The following is a 15,363-nucleotide window of genomic DNA, read 5'->3' as shown; positions in this document are numbered from 1 at the left end:
TAATTTCTTTTATCTCATCATACATTTTATCAATTTCTTCATCATCTGCACAGCTAGTTGGCATATAAACTTGTACTACTGTAGTAGGCATGGGCTTCGTGTCTATCTTGGCCACAATAATGCGTTCACTATGCTATTTGTAGTAGCTTACCTGCACTTCTATTTTTTTATTCATTATGAAACCTACTGCTGCATTACCCCTATTTGATTTTGTATTTATAACCCTGTAATCACCTGACCAAAAGTCTTATTCCTCCTGCCACCGAACTTCACTAATTCCCACTATATCTAAGTTTAACCTATCCATTTCCCTTTTTAAATTTTCTTACCTACCTGTCCGATTAAGGGATCTGACATCCCACGCTCCGATCCGTAGAACTCCAGTTTTCTTTCTCCTGATAACAACGCCCTCTTGAGTAGTCCCCATCCGGAGATCCGAATGGGGGACTTTTTTACCTCCTGAATATTTTACCCAAGAGGACATCATCATCATTTAACCATACAGTAAAGCTGCATGCCCTCAGTAAAAAATTATGGCTTTAGTTTCCCTGTGCTTTCAGCCGTTCGCAGTACCAGCACAGCAAGGCCGTTTTGGTTAGTGTTAAAAGGCCAGATCAGTCAATCATCCAGACTGTTGCCCCTGCAACTACTGAAAAGGCTGCTGCCCCTCTTCAGGAACCACACATTTGTCTGGCCTCTCAACAGATACCCCTCCGTTGTGGTTGCACCTACGGTATGGTTATCTGTATCGCTGAGGCATGCAAGCCTCCCCACCAACGGCAAGGTCCATGGTTCATGGGGAGAGATTGTTCTTAACAGACCAAAATGTTAAGATGTAAAAGTAATTCTAGAAATACCCCAAGAGATTGTAATAAGACAGTTATGTTCACAGTACACATAAATGATCTGGTGGGTAATTTTGGAAGCTCAGTGAGTCTGTTCACAGATGATATGATTGTGTGTTGGAAAGTTACAATGCCAGAAAATTTTAACAAAGTGCAAGAAGACCATCAGAAGAACAACACGTGGTGCAGGGACTGGCACCTGTTACTCTATGTTAATAAATGTGATATATAACACATATGTAGGTAGAAAGATCTAGTATTATTTTATTACATTATTAGTGATAATTCACTGCAAAAGGTAATAACTGTAGAGGATTGGAGAACCAACAGTTAGAGAGGCCAGCACAGAGCAATAGTGTTGTTTGTGTTTAGTGTTGTTGCTAGGCTTTGTAGAGTATATGAAGGGCGTGAACAGCATCAGATGTGGAGTGATTATTGTGAAGGACACAGAGGTGATGTTTGGTTTGTGGGGCACTCAACTGTGCGGTCATCAGCACTCGTACAATGTCCCAATTTTTACACAGTCAAAATTTTTACACTGTCCAGTCTAGCCACTGTCACGGATGATGATGATGATGATGATGATGATGATGATGATGATGATGATGACACAGTCCCTGGGCAGAGAAAATCCCAACCCAGCTGGGAATCGAACCGGGGACCCCATGATCCAGAGACAGCAATACGAGCCACTAGTCCACGAGCTGCGGACGGACACAGAAGTGCTGTGTTAGCATCAGATTTGGAGTGATTATTGCAAAGGACACGATGCCGTGTTCTTACTGTGAGACAGCATTATTGGCACCTGACCTCATAGCAGGCCTCCATTTGCTCAGCTAGTCGGATTGTGCAGTACCCAGATTTTTGGGGTTTTTGGATGCGACATTGGCCCGATATTGAACTGCATGGGAACATGAGGGCAAAAATAGTCATTGTTGAGGTTCTTGTCGACCACATCCACCCGTCTCAAGGGAAGATCACCGAATTGTGCACCAAGTACATTATCAACCCCTCACATATGCACTTGCCATCTGAGAACAAGTAATGGACTCACTGCAACGTTTTGCATTATCCTTCATCATTGATTGGAGACTAGCAGCAGCCAGACTAGGGAATTAATGTCCCTAGCTTAGGCTGCCATCAACACTGCAACGCAAATGGCTGTTTGGAGTGGTGCCATGACTGGAAATTATGCCCTGCTAATGAATGACATCACATTGTGTTCAGCAATGAATTATGGTTCTGCATTATCCCAGTTTATCATTGTAGGTGAGTGTAGTAATGACTTGTGGGGAGACTCTTCCAATGTTTTGCAGATGCACATCACTGTTAGTCCTGATGTCATGGTGGGGGGAGCCATTGGGTATGACCTCAGGTCCGGTCTGGTAGTGATTGAGGGAACTCTGGTGGTACTTTCGTACACTGTGGACATCTTATGTCCACATGTGTTAACCTCTCTTGCGAAAGTATTGTGGTTCCATTTTTCAATAGGACAATGTTTGTCCATATGTGGCACATATTTCTATGAAGTGTGTGCATGATGTCAAGGTACTCCCTTGGAGAGTAAGATCTTCTGATCTGTCCCCTATAGAACACATGTTGGACCAGCTTGGATGTTGACTTTGCCCCAGTGCCAAAATTCAGATTATCAAAGATTGTGTACAAAAGTTTTGGATAAGCTTATCTTAGGAGAGGATACAACAGCTTTGTGACACCTTTCCCAGCCAGACCAGAGTGGGTGGAACGTCACAACTGATAGTGAGCTCATTCTGCCAAGTTCTTTGTAAATGTTGTAACCATTGAAATAACATCACGTGATTTCTCAACCTGTTAAGTTACACACACACACACACACACACACACACACACACACACACACACACACACACACACACACACCGGTTGGTGGAAGTCCAATGGTACCAAATCCAAATAATGTGAGGGTGGGATATTACTGGCACTCATTTGTTCTATCTAGAGTATTCAGTAAGATGTCATGGAGATACACTTATATGTACCAATGGTATTGTATTAGAGCACCATCTTTTAGATTCATAAGGATACTCTGCGAGTCGCTGTACATTTTATGGCATAGGGGACTTAACTGTTTGTAGGTGTTAGGAGGGGGGGGGGGGGGGGGATACTTTCTGTATATCTGCATACAGATTCTAATTCTAAGCTGTTAAAATGCTTATGCAGGATATACAATTGAGACAGATGGACTTAAATACTGATTCTCTAAACCTACCCCACATCATTTTTTACAAATTGGCCTTTCTTCTAAAAATTGACATTTCAGATTATCAAGATTATCTATGACATTTTATATGAGCATAACCAGCTATTCAGAAATGTAGCAGCATGCTTTTGATTCTTATCGCATATCTTGACATGCTGAAGATCCTATCCATTTGAGCAGTGCTGCAGAATAGGTGATACAAGAGTCTTGTATACAATCTTCTACACTGATCCAAAATTTTATCAATGAAGTTGACATGTGCCTTTCTTACAACTGATTTTTCAAATTTGTCCCACTCTGTATTGTTTCACGACATGAGGTGGTGACCATCTGATTCCATTCAGTTCCTGTCATCATCCAGAGATTCCACCAGAGTTGGTGGCTGGGACTGTTATGACTTACTGAATGATATAAATTGTAATGACAAGTATCCTGTGAAGGTGAAGGTGTCACTGGAACACTGACTGCTGGTAGTCATGGCTTCATTTGGTTACAATGTCGTGTCCACTGACTTTCTTCAGATGCTAATAAAAAACATTTGCTGACAACATTGTTTCAAAATTGCATCTGTAATCCATCCATGAGGATACTCAAACATGTGTTTCCAGGGGTGGGTACCTGGGCGGAAAAGTAGTCATTGCTGTGGTGCTACTTTTGCCAGTGGTGAGGCAAGCTGGGAGTGTCTGTGTAATATTATGGTAAGGCTGAGTTGAGTAGTAAGTTGCCAGAAAATTGTAAGATGGTGACTTCTTGAAATGTAATCTCCATTGCTTTCTTCGTCTCTGTCTTGAAGTGTCTCAAATTCTAAATTAATTGCAGAATGAAATGGATCATTTGTCTGGTGGTAAATACTGTTTCTATAATGAAAATTTCAAATTGAGGTGAAACATTGGGCCATTCTCAGTTACTGTAGTACAATTGAGTGCCCATGATTGAAAAGCTCTTTTTCTACGGTGTGTGATGATGGCTGCTCCGGCTATAGTAAATGACAGACTGTACGTTAGAAATAGTGTTAGCAACCAGACACATCATGGTTCCCAAAAACCGCCCACAAAATCTACAAAAACTCATTCCCAAAGGTGCTCTTTGATTGTTGCTAACAAGAAAATGCTACAAAGGCTCTGCAATGAGTCGCACACCAAAATGATGGTGTTAAATCCCATCTTAGTCACCTCGGCCCGCTAATTTGATGTTGCAGAAATCGTGCAGTGACTGTTACAGAAAGTCTGAATGTTACTAGTGTCAACATCATCTTCAGTTATGCTGCTCTCCACAGTACTCTAAACTGTGCAAGCCTCTTTATCTCTGAATAACTATGCAACCTACACTATTTGACCCTGCATGCTGTGCTTGTCCTGTGGTCTCCTTGTACAGTTTTTGTTGTTAGTCAATTTCCGAAACTGATGATTCCTTCACTTCTCAGGATGTGTTGTATTAAATAATCCCCTTCGTCTAGTCGTTTTGCCTCTTCATTAGTTATTCGATCTGTCTGTATAATCTTCTGAGCATTCCTGTGTAGCACCACATTTCATAAGCTTCCATTCTCTTGTCTCAGAGCTGCTTGTCAACCACAAGCCCTTTCTGTACAAACCTACTACACTTCTAGCAGATACCTTCACAAAAGATATCTAACACTTAAATTTAAATTAAGTGTTAAGAAACTCCAATTTTCAGAAATATTTTCATGTTATAGTCAGTTTGAATTTTATATACTGTCTACTTTGTTCATCGTCAGTTATTTTGCTGGCCTAATAGCAAAACTCATCTACTATTTTTGATGCCTTATTTCCTAATCTGATGATTCCTTAAGCGTCACCTGATGCAATTCGACTAGATTCCATTACCTTTGTTTTACTTTTGTTGTTCACCGTATGACATCTTTTCAAGACAATATCCATCCAGTCAACTGCTCTTCCAAGTTGTTTACTGTCTGTGACAGAATTATAATGTTACTAGCAAACCTTTAAGCTTTTCGTTCGTCTCCCTGAAATTTCTCTCTCTGAATTTCTCCTTGGGTTCCGTTACTGCTTACTCAATATGCAGATTGAATAATATTGGGAATGGGCTACAACCCTGTCTCACTCCCTTGTCGTCCACTGCCTTCCTTTTGTGTCTCTTAACATTTACAGCTGCAGTCTGGCTACTATACAAATTGTAAATAATCTTTCAGTATCTTTTTTTTATCTCCACTAACTTCAAAATTTCAAACAGTGCTTTACAGTCAATGTTGTCAGAAACTATCTCTAAATGTGCAAATGTTACAACCATAGATTTGCCTTTCTTCAACCAATCTTCCTAAAATAAGTTGTAGGGTCAGTATTGCCTCACATGTTCTTACACTTTTCCGTAACCCATACCACTCCTCCCTGAGTTCAATCTCTACCAGTATTTCCATTCGTCTGTAAATAATCTGTGTCAGGATTTCGCAAGCATGATTTATTAAATTGATGGTCAGTAGTGTCTACATGTACTATCTTTGGAATTGGAACTGTTATATTCTTATTGAAGTATGGGGATATTTGTCTGCCTGGTTAGCCATGCAGTCTAACACTTTTCTTTCCATGTGGGAAGGCATGCTAGTCCCAAGCACAAATCCGCCTGGCAGATTAGTGTCGAGGTCTGGTGTGCCGGCCAACCTGCGGATGGGTTTTAAGGCATTTTGCCATCTGCCTTGGTGAATTTGGGCTGCACAAATGCTGTCTCCACATATGCGTACACCATAACCATGCAAACATTTGGGGTTACATGTCTAGTATGAAACATTCCCAGGGGGTCCACTTGGCGCCAAACCACACAATAACCCTGGGTTCGGAGTAGGGTGGCGGTGAGGTGAGTGGACTGCTGTAGCCTGTTGTGGTTGTGAACCACTGAGGGCTAGGTGGGGATGAAACCTCTCCATTGTTTCTAGGTCCCCAATACAATGGGAATATTTTACCCATCTTGTATATCTAGCTTGCCAAGTGGGATAATTTCGTCATGGCTGGCTCTACCGAGGATGTTGCCAATTCTGATGGAATGTCATCTATTTCAGTTATCCGTCAAATTCTTCTCATAGTAGCATAGCTCTCAATTCATTTTTACTACTTCCTCTTCCTTTTGTATAATATTGCTTTCAAGTTCAGTTACTTCGTATAGACCTTCCGTTTATTCCTTCCAGCTTTCTGCTTTCCCTCCATGTCTCAGCTTTCACATGTTCGCTTAGTACTGGTTTGAGCTGTTAATAATTGTAGAGGTACTTTCCATTTTTCCAGAGGTCTCTAATTTTCCTATAGGCACCACATGTCTTTCCCCTAGTTATGCATGCTCTTACATTGTTGCATTTCTCCTGTAGCTGTTTGCGTTTGGTCATTTTGCGCTTCGTATCGGTCTCATTTTCGAGACATCTATATTACCTTTTGACCACTTCTTTTGCTGCATTTTTATATTTTGCCGTTCTGTCAATTAGATTCAATTATCTCGTGGGTTAGCCAAGGCACAGGTCATCCCCGTTTTCAAGAAGGGATGTCGAACAGATGTGCAGAACTATACACCTATATCTCTAATGTCAATCAGTTGTAGAATTTTGGAACACTTATTATGTTTGAGTATGATGACTTTTCTGGAGACTAGAAATCTACTCTGTAGGAATCAGCATGGGTTTAGAAAAAGACGATCGTGTGAAACCCAGCTCGTGCTATTTGTCCACGAGACTCGGAGGGCCATAGACACGGGTTCCCAGGTAGATGCTGTGTTTCTTGACTTCCACAAGGTGTTCGATACAGTTCCCCACAGTTGTTTAATGAACAAAGTAAGAGCATATGGACTATCAGACCAACTGTGTGATTGGATTGAGGTGTTCCTAGATAGCAGAACGTAGCATGTCATTCTCAATGGAGAGAAGTATTCCGAAGTAAGAGTGATTTCAGGTCTGCCGCAGGGGAGTGTCATAGGACCGATGCTATTCACAATATACATAAATGACCTGGTGGACGACATCGGAAGTTCACTTTTTGCAGATGATGCTGTGGTGTATCGAGAGGTTGTAACAATGGATATTGTACTGAGATGCAGGAGGATCTGCAGCGAATAGACGCATGGTCCTGGGAATGGCAATTGAATCTCAATGTAGACAAGTGTAATGTGCTGCGAATACATAGAAAGATAGATCCCTTATCATTTAGCTACAAAATAGCAGGTCAGCAACTGGAAGCAGTTAATTCCATAAATTATCTGGGAGTAGGCATTGGGAGTGATTTAAAATGGAATGATCATATAAAGTTGATTGTTGGTGAAGCAGATGCCAGGCTGAGATTCATTGGAAGAATCCTAAGGAAATGCAATCCTAAAACAAAGGAAGTAGGTTACAGAACGCTTGTTCGCCCACTGCTTGAATACTGCTCAGAGGTGTGGGATCCATATCAGATACGGTGATAGAACAGATAGAGAAGATCCAGCAGAGAGCAGTGTGCTTCATTACAGGATCATTTAGTAATCGGGAAAGCGTTACGGAGATGATAGATAAACTCCAGTGGAAGATTCTGCAGGAGAGATGCTCAGTAGCTCGGTACGGGCTTTTGTTAAAGTTTCGAGAACATACCTTCACCGAAGAGTCTAGCAGTATATTGCTCCCTCCTACATATATCTCGCGAAGAGACCATGAGGATAAAATCAGAGAGATTAGAGCCCACACAGAAGCATACTGACAACGTTCTTTCCACGAACAATACGAGACTGGAATAGAAGGGAGAACCAATAGAGGTACTCAGGGTACCCTCTGCCACACACCGTCAGGTTGCTTGCGGAGTATGGATGTAGTTGCAGATGTAGATGCCAGTTCCATTTCGAATAGCTGTATGGTTATTAGTAAATTTTCCATATGTAACACGGATATGAAACACATCACTGACAGCTACAATCCATGCTCTGGCCATGATTTTTTTAATGTTCTTTCAGTATAATAGTGTAGAAGAAGTCACTGCTGTATTGAATTCTGAGATGGAATGGTTGCTCAGAATATGGAAATCAGAAAGTCAGGAAACTGGACTATCAACACTTTTATGGTAGCACTTGCTGCATACCTATCTACCTTTGTCAACAGATGCAACCCACCTGAAATTCTGCATTGTTCAGATCCCTTCTGTGTTTGGCACTGTGAACCTACATCACCTGGGAACCCGTGATGGATGCAGTATGTCATCACCATCCAAAGGGGATGCCAGCTTTTTGTATTCGTGCTGGATGGGATGAGGTGATTCATCATAAATATCAGCTTCAGCTATGGTGACCAGCACAGAAGGTGCCCATTCCAGGACATTCAGGCACCTGGGCATATTAGTGACCAGAACTGCCCCCCAGTCATGCCAGCTGATGTTTACCTGCTCCATAGCTCTACAGTCTGCAATCTGCAGTGGCAGCTGAAGGCCTTCATAGATTATGGTGCCAATGGAGGTAGAACCTTGTCACCAACCATGACATACCCTGTACCCATCACATAGTACAGCTGGTTGCATCACAAAGATAATCTAATTAAAATTACTTGATAGTTGACAGTTATGCATTGGAGCTAGTTTCTTCCAATCAGAGCACTCAGTGTCATGCCCAAACCATTCGCCGGTGCCAGACGGCCACAACAATTAGTTCACTTCCAATTCATTGTCAAGCTTTCTTTCTTGATGTGTTTGGATGCCGAATCCTGGGTTTTGGCCATTTATTTTGTGTTTCATCAGATGTGATTAACCCCCCCCCCCCCCCCCCACCGCCCCCCCCCACCCCCCACACACACAATGCTAACGAAATACATACATTTTATATACACAGTACTAACCACACACTATTGAATCATATTTCTTTTGTTACAATCGCAGAGATTGGCCTACAATAGATAAGCTCCACTTGACTTTGTGTGAAGCTGAATTTTTGAAGGCTGCAATTAATCATTGTGATTGGGACACTAAAGACTTTGATTATTATTTTTATTCAGTTAATAGATTTAAATTTAATTTATTTTGTTTCTAATACTTAGCCACAACATCTTATTGACTTATTCGTTAGCTCTTGTTTTTCTTCCCATCATTTTTTTCTTTTGGAATCTGCTTCTGTCACCCATAAACTGCAATAAAGTGCCCTCCAGGACTGCTCGTTAGTTGGTAGTGCGGCAGCTTATGTAGCCAGTATGATGATAGTTTTAGGTAAACAATGACAACAATAAATTTCAGTTTGCTTTTGGCACTGAAACTGAAGTCTTGACTTTACTTAATCACTGTGAACAAATCAATTGTGATTTTAGTTCTGCTGCAAATTGTTGATCACTGTTTTCTCGTATATTAATACAGAGCACATCATAAGATTGTCATTAGGTTAGGACAGGAGTTTGAAAACAGGGCTACAAAATGCTTTGTCTGTCACTGTTCAGTCATTGCTCGCTGAAAATCAACTGTCAAGATAGCATATCCCATTTTTGTTCATCATACCTTGTGGTGGCCGCCTCCCCAATTGTTCCACGTTATACATTAACAGCATTTGTGAAGTGACCCACCGTGTTTGTGTGTCGCTTATAACCAAGCGGTAGCTGCCAGCAGTTGTGACAACACTGTAGCAGCAAGTGACAGGTGCCAACTATCAAGTAATTTTAATCAGACTACAGTTACTGCTGGATCTGACAGCAACTAGAAGGAGACAGAAGGTGAGGATGTCAGGTCAAGTATGGCCCTGTATGATGATTAAATATAGAGGTGGGGCTTAGACGATGATGTGACCCCAACATTAACTTGGATGACAAGAAGCAGATATTGTCAGAATAAGAGTCGACATCTTTTGGCCCTCTCTGCACAGGCACATTAGGTGAATTAGTCAAGTCCTGAGTCAGACTTCCAATAAATATTCACATGTGACTCACTAACACTCACTCCTCCTGTAATACAACAGTATAGTAGACATGTAATGACCTAGCACTTCCTTTGTGGACTTTCAAATTAGTATTATGAATTTTGGCTTCATTTTATTTTCAGACTTAGGTTTCTGTGCACTTTGTGAATCTGTACATTAGTTTAACAACCACCCGTGTGGGTAAAGAGTTTTGTAGTAGCCTTTTTCAATGAAGAAGTACTTTTGCATTTTTGCTGGTACCAACAGTGGCCATGTGGTATGCTGGTTCAATGCACTACATGTTGACCACTGTCTTATACTAGTGTGCCCAATAGTATAAACACCACTCCTCGCACAAGCCAATGACATGACATGCATAGGCTTCATGCTTCATGAGGACGTGAATACATTATGTGCACTAGAAGCCTTTTTGTACATAAGAAAACACCTCTTATAGATAACCCTTTCTATTTTGTAATAATCAAAAAGGTACTTGGTGAAGCATTTAATTTTCAGTTATAGTTGAGAGCCCTTTGTGGAGCTAAAACCCTCTTAATTGTATTGGTATTAATACATCTAAACAGTGTACCCATTCTGTTGGTAGGGTTTTTGTTTGAGGAATTGGAAACCATGGTGTTACCACGAAAGAGACTAGCAAGATGAAAGTTGGTTGATACAGACAGAGCCCAATTAACTGGACAAGCCCAGTGTAACTGGAATACTGCTGCAAATACCCTAGCCTCACAGCATCCTTTTCCAATGGCCCATAACATTCCTTGAGGTTGATATATTTACTTTTACCATCTTCATTATCCAGACAGTTAAGCCTAGATCCTTGTTCCCTGTTACACATTGTACCACACGGTGATTACTGAAATATGTGCAGACCTTACAAAAACCACTCATCAGCCCCTGGTTCAGGAACCTTGTATTCACCAAACCAATACCCAGCCAAAACTGGTAGGATTCCCTGAGTTGTTCTCTGTCATCATGAATGCAGCTAGCATTACCCCCTTTTTGACATACATAATGTTCTTAAATTTACATTTCAGAGATAAGAAAATACTAAAATAGTTGACAGAAAAAAGTTAAGTGCAAAAAATTGTCATTATCATTTTTTTTAACAATTGTGCAACTATCTGGAACCTGCATTTTAATTACCTTTCCTAAATTTTGTTAAGTCTCAGATGGGAGCAGTCTTTGTAGCAAAATACTTCTATTGACTACAAAAACATTTATATCTCACTGAAACTAACTGAAGCACAATGAACTTCTTGAGTCTTACAGCTGTACTTTGGTGAGGGACTGTCTAATGGAGCCTTTTAACTTTATTCCTGTAACTTTATTTAAATGTCGATATGTTTCATACTATTTGTTGACAAACTCAGTCGTGTTGTTGTGCATTTTCTTAATTCCACAGACTATGGAATAACCCATAAAAGAAATGAAGTACAGATTTAAATTCTTTTCTTTCATGGATAGTGAAACAGATTTCTGAGATTCATAACAAGAGTATTTAGAGATTATGTCACTAGTGCTCTGCATAATTTCTATCAATGCGAGCCATAAGTATGGAGAAATGGAGTTAGGTGGCAAATTCGGTAACAAAGGTAAATGATCAGTGTTAAGAGTCTTTCTCTGTATGATTCAGCCCTCAAAGTGCAGATCAAACCTACTAGATGGGGAATTAGAACTAGCCATGCCTCGAAAGAAGAGTCACAGTGACATATTTGCATTTATAAAATAAAGAATAATAAATACATATGTCCTTGATAACTATAGTAAGTGCAGTACTCCTCTGTAATCGTTATAACTGACAAGAAATGAAAACTTATATTAGTAAATTAAATGAATATTTTTACACTTTTGTTATTTTTCCCTTACACCATAAATACACAGGGGTGAATCAAATATAAAGCGGACTTTTTTAAAATGTTTTTGTTTAAACTTGAAAAAAATTCTTGCATAAGACTTATTTTTCTATACAGTCTCCTAAATGAAAACACATTTTTCCCAGAGGATAGGCAGTTTCTTGATCCCATTTTTGTAAGATGGATGTGGCTTTGACAGCAGCCAGTTGTGCATGAACTCTTTGACAGTGCCATCATCATCAAATCTGTGTTCTCCTACTGCTTCCTGTAGTGGTCCAAACAAATGAAAGTCACCGGATGATAAGTCCGGACTATAGGAAGGATATTCTAGAGTGGTCCACAAAAGTTCCTGAATTTTTTGTTGAGTTCAGCTAGCTGTGTGGGGTCGAGCATTGTTGGGGATCTTGATCACATCCCGGATTGAAAATGCACGACTTTTCTAATAATATGGATGTTTTGTTTGCGCCAAAAGTTGGCAATGCGGAGAGAGAGTTTTCTTTCTTCGATGGGTGCAGATTTGTCCATTTTGTGCCATGAGGGGGACATGCGTACACAAAACACACACACACACACACACACACACACACACACACACACACACACACACACGAATTATTTATTTTCTGGGATGTAATTCTGTACCCATGTTTCATAGCAGGTCACAGTCCATTGCAAATAATGTTCCCATTCAGTTTGGTAGTGTGTTGGTATCCATTTACACGCCTCAGAATTATTTAATTTTTTTTTTCTGCTGTGAGAAGAAGACACATGGAGCCGCTGTGCAGTTTGAGGTGCCATGTCACGGATTGCATGGCCCCTCCCTTTAGAGGTTCGAGGCCTCCCTTGGGCATGGGTGTACGTGTTGTTCTTAGCATAAGTTAGTTTAAGTAGTGTGTAACTCTAGGGACTGATGACCTCAGCAGTTTTGTCCCTTAGGAATGAAATCTAGGGTTATCATTCATGATTGTTGGGCACTATCGTAGCTTACGCCAACATCAGTACCAATTTCAGCAACTGTTATTTGGGGATTATCTTCAACAGACCAGCTAACATTGTGAATATTCGTCTTAGTCATGCAGTCCGTGGGTAACATCCGTGTGCTGCATTCTCAACAATTACTCATCGTCGTGAAAATTGTTTGTACCATGCATACATGTGAGTCTTTCTCAGGGTGTTGTACCTGAACTGTGCCGCAAGTCTTTTCAGAATTTCAGGCATTTTTATGCCCTCTGTCGTGAGAAAATTGATTATAATGCAGAACTTGATTATAATACATCGTGCACCAGATGACATTACCTCTTGCTCTGACATTGCGATGCTGATTAAAGAAATGGCATGATAGCATTTTAGTTATAGGTAAAAATCAGTGGAAATGAAAGCAACAATTAGCAGAGATCATGCCACTCTTCATTTTTAAAAAGCCATGTAAAACAAAAATTGTATTTTATATTTGATTCACCCTCGTAGTTAGTAAGCAATCCAGTTACTTTTAGAAATAGCATATTGAATTGAAATAGCTGTGTACTTGTTTCTTTGTAGGCAGTGATTGTCACACATATTTATACTAATAGTTACAATGACTCTTACTATATACGTTTTGGCAGAATGCCCCAGCCACAATCCAGGCCTACTCCACCACCACCAGAGGTTCCAGCTGTGTCACCAACTCCTGGAAGGAAACCTTCTGAGAAGCCACAGTCACGCAGACTCAAAGGAAAGAAAGAAACCCCAAAGTAAGTTCCAGTTTTGTACATGTTTAATGAGCACTGAAGTTATTTTTTTAGTAAGTACTGGCTACAGTATTACCTACAGAGTAATTTATGAAAACAGCTGCAGTGTTCTCCAACCAAAATACATAAAAAAAAGTCGTTATTACCTTGTCAAGTAAAGAGAACTGTGCCTGATTCCAGAAAGTGCAAGCTTCAATTAATGAAAATAATACTTGCTATAGTGATGATTTAAATAAAATAGAAAGAAACTTCCACATGGGAAAAATATATTAAAAACAAAGATTCCAAGCGGGAAAGCAACGGTAGATAGGCACAATAAATAAAACACACAAACACACACACAGAATTTCGAGCTTTCGCAACCGGCGGCTGCTTCGTCAGGAAAGAGGGAAGGAAAGGGAGGGAAAGATGAAAGGATGTGGGTTTTAAAGGAGAGGGTAAGGAGTCATTCCAATCCCGGGAGCGGAAAGACTTACCTTAGGGGGAAAAAAGGATAGGTATATACTCGCGCGCGCGCGCGCCCACACACACACACACACACACACACACACACACACACACACACACACACACATCCTTAAAACTCACATCCTTTCATCTTTCCTTTTCCTTCCCTCTTTCCTGACGAAGCAGCCGCCGGTTACGAAAGCTCGAAATTCTGTGTATGTGTTTGTGCGTTTTATTTATTGTGCCTATCTACCGGTGCTTTCCCGCTTGGTAAGTCTTGGAATCTTTGTTTTTAATATACTTGCTATAGTGTTGAACAAAAAGTGTCTAACTGAAAAAGTGATTCCTCAGTATATCAAAGTGAACACCAAGAACAACAGTAAAAAATGCATACCTAGCAAATGACACAAATGTAAAACTTATAAGGAAGTCAGCCTTAGCATCTGATGATGGGCTCAGGCTTGAAAGAATTAATGCTATAATAAAATCATTCAAGAAAATTTGTGACTGGTTGCAGTATTTCTTGCATAAAATAATATTTTACTCAGCTTGTTGCTGAAGAACTGCTATGTTGTTGACAACTTACTGCAGCCATGACTAGCTATAATGGGGGGCAGACATGGACATGTGTCTATGTACGCTGAATGTTTGCTGTTAGAGCAAGCTATTAACAGCTCTATGGAATGTTCAGCGCCATCCGACAACACGGAACTAACCTAAGACTGGTTCCCAGGAGCCTGCCGCTTATAACACTGTCCTGGTGATCTGCATTGGTCAGCGGCCTGGAGGTTCTTCATTGGGCAGCTTATCGTATTATTGGCGATGTTCAAAACGCCACTTGCTGCACCCACAGGGATCTTCATTTAGGTGCCAGCTCCAGCAGTATCAACTAGCTACAAACCTACAGCGTCAGACCAGTTGGTTGATAAATATCCAAAGTGATATGAAGAAGGTATGCCTTAGTGAAGGTGATGCCTACTAGCTGGGTAGATGGCACCACATAAATAATAAAGCCAACCGCAAGTAATTGGAAAAGGCATGGACAAAAAAGACTCCAGTAGTATAGTCACCCAGGACAGCGCTGCATTACCTGAGTCATCACCTCACCATCTTAATTATCCACCCTTCAGCTCTAGTATCAATAACAAACTGAGGAAAATCAACATCCCTATACAAGAACATTGTATGTTTTACTGTACATAATACAGTTATGAGTAACGCAACACTTCAAACACGGTGTAAACAAAGTTTGACTGTATCTACTCCTTGTCATTTTTAACAACTTCTTTATTGAACGTGGAATCAGCTCTTCTAGTCTATGTAAACGTCAAATTTTCAGGTGACACTGTGTTGTAAACATAGTCATCATACATAGACATTAAAAACAA

The 15,363-nt window shown here is 40.4% G+C and overlaps 1 protein-coding gene across 4 annotated transcripts in view; it reads left to right on the top strand.

Moving 5' to 3' along the window:
* Positions 1–15,363, top strand: part of LOC126266741 (histone-lysine N-methyltransferase 2D) — a 129,536-nt gene that overhangs the window by 79,921 nt on the left and 34,252 nt on the right. For all 4 annotated transcript variants that reach the window (XM_049971231.1, XM_049971229.1, XM_049971230.1 and 1 more), the window contains one exon: positions 13,403–13,531. In XM_049971231.1, the coding sequence (XP_049827188.1) occupies positions 13,403–13,531 (129 nt within the window). The remainder of the gene's footprint in view (positions 1–13,402; positions 13,532–15,363) is intronic.

Source organism: Schistocerca gregaria, chromosome 4 (assembly GCF_023897955.1).
Source record: "Schistocerca gregaria isolate iqSchGreg1 chromosome 4, iqSchGreg1.2, whole genome shotgun sequence".
In the NCBI taxonomy this organism is placed as follows: Eukaryota; Metazoa; Arthropoda; class Insecta; order Orthoptera; family Acrididae; genus Schistocerca; species Schistocerca gregaria.
Note: the sequence above shows the minus strand (reverse complement) of the source record. Positions and strands in the feature narration are given on the sequence as shown.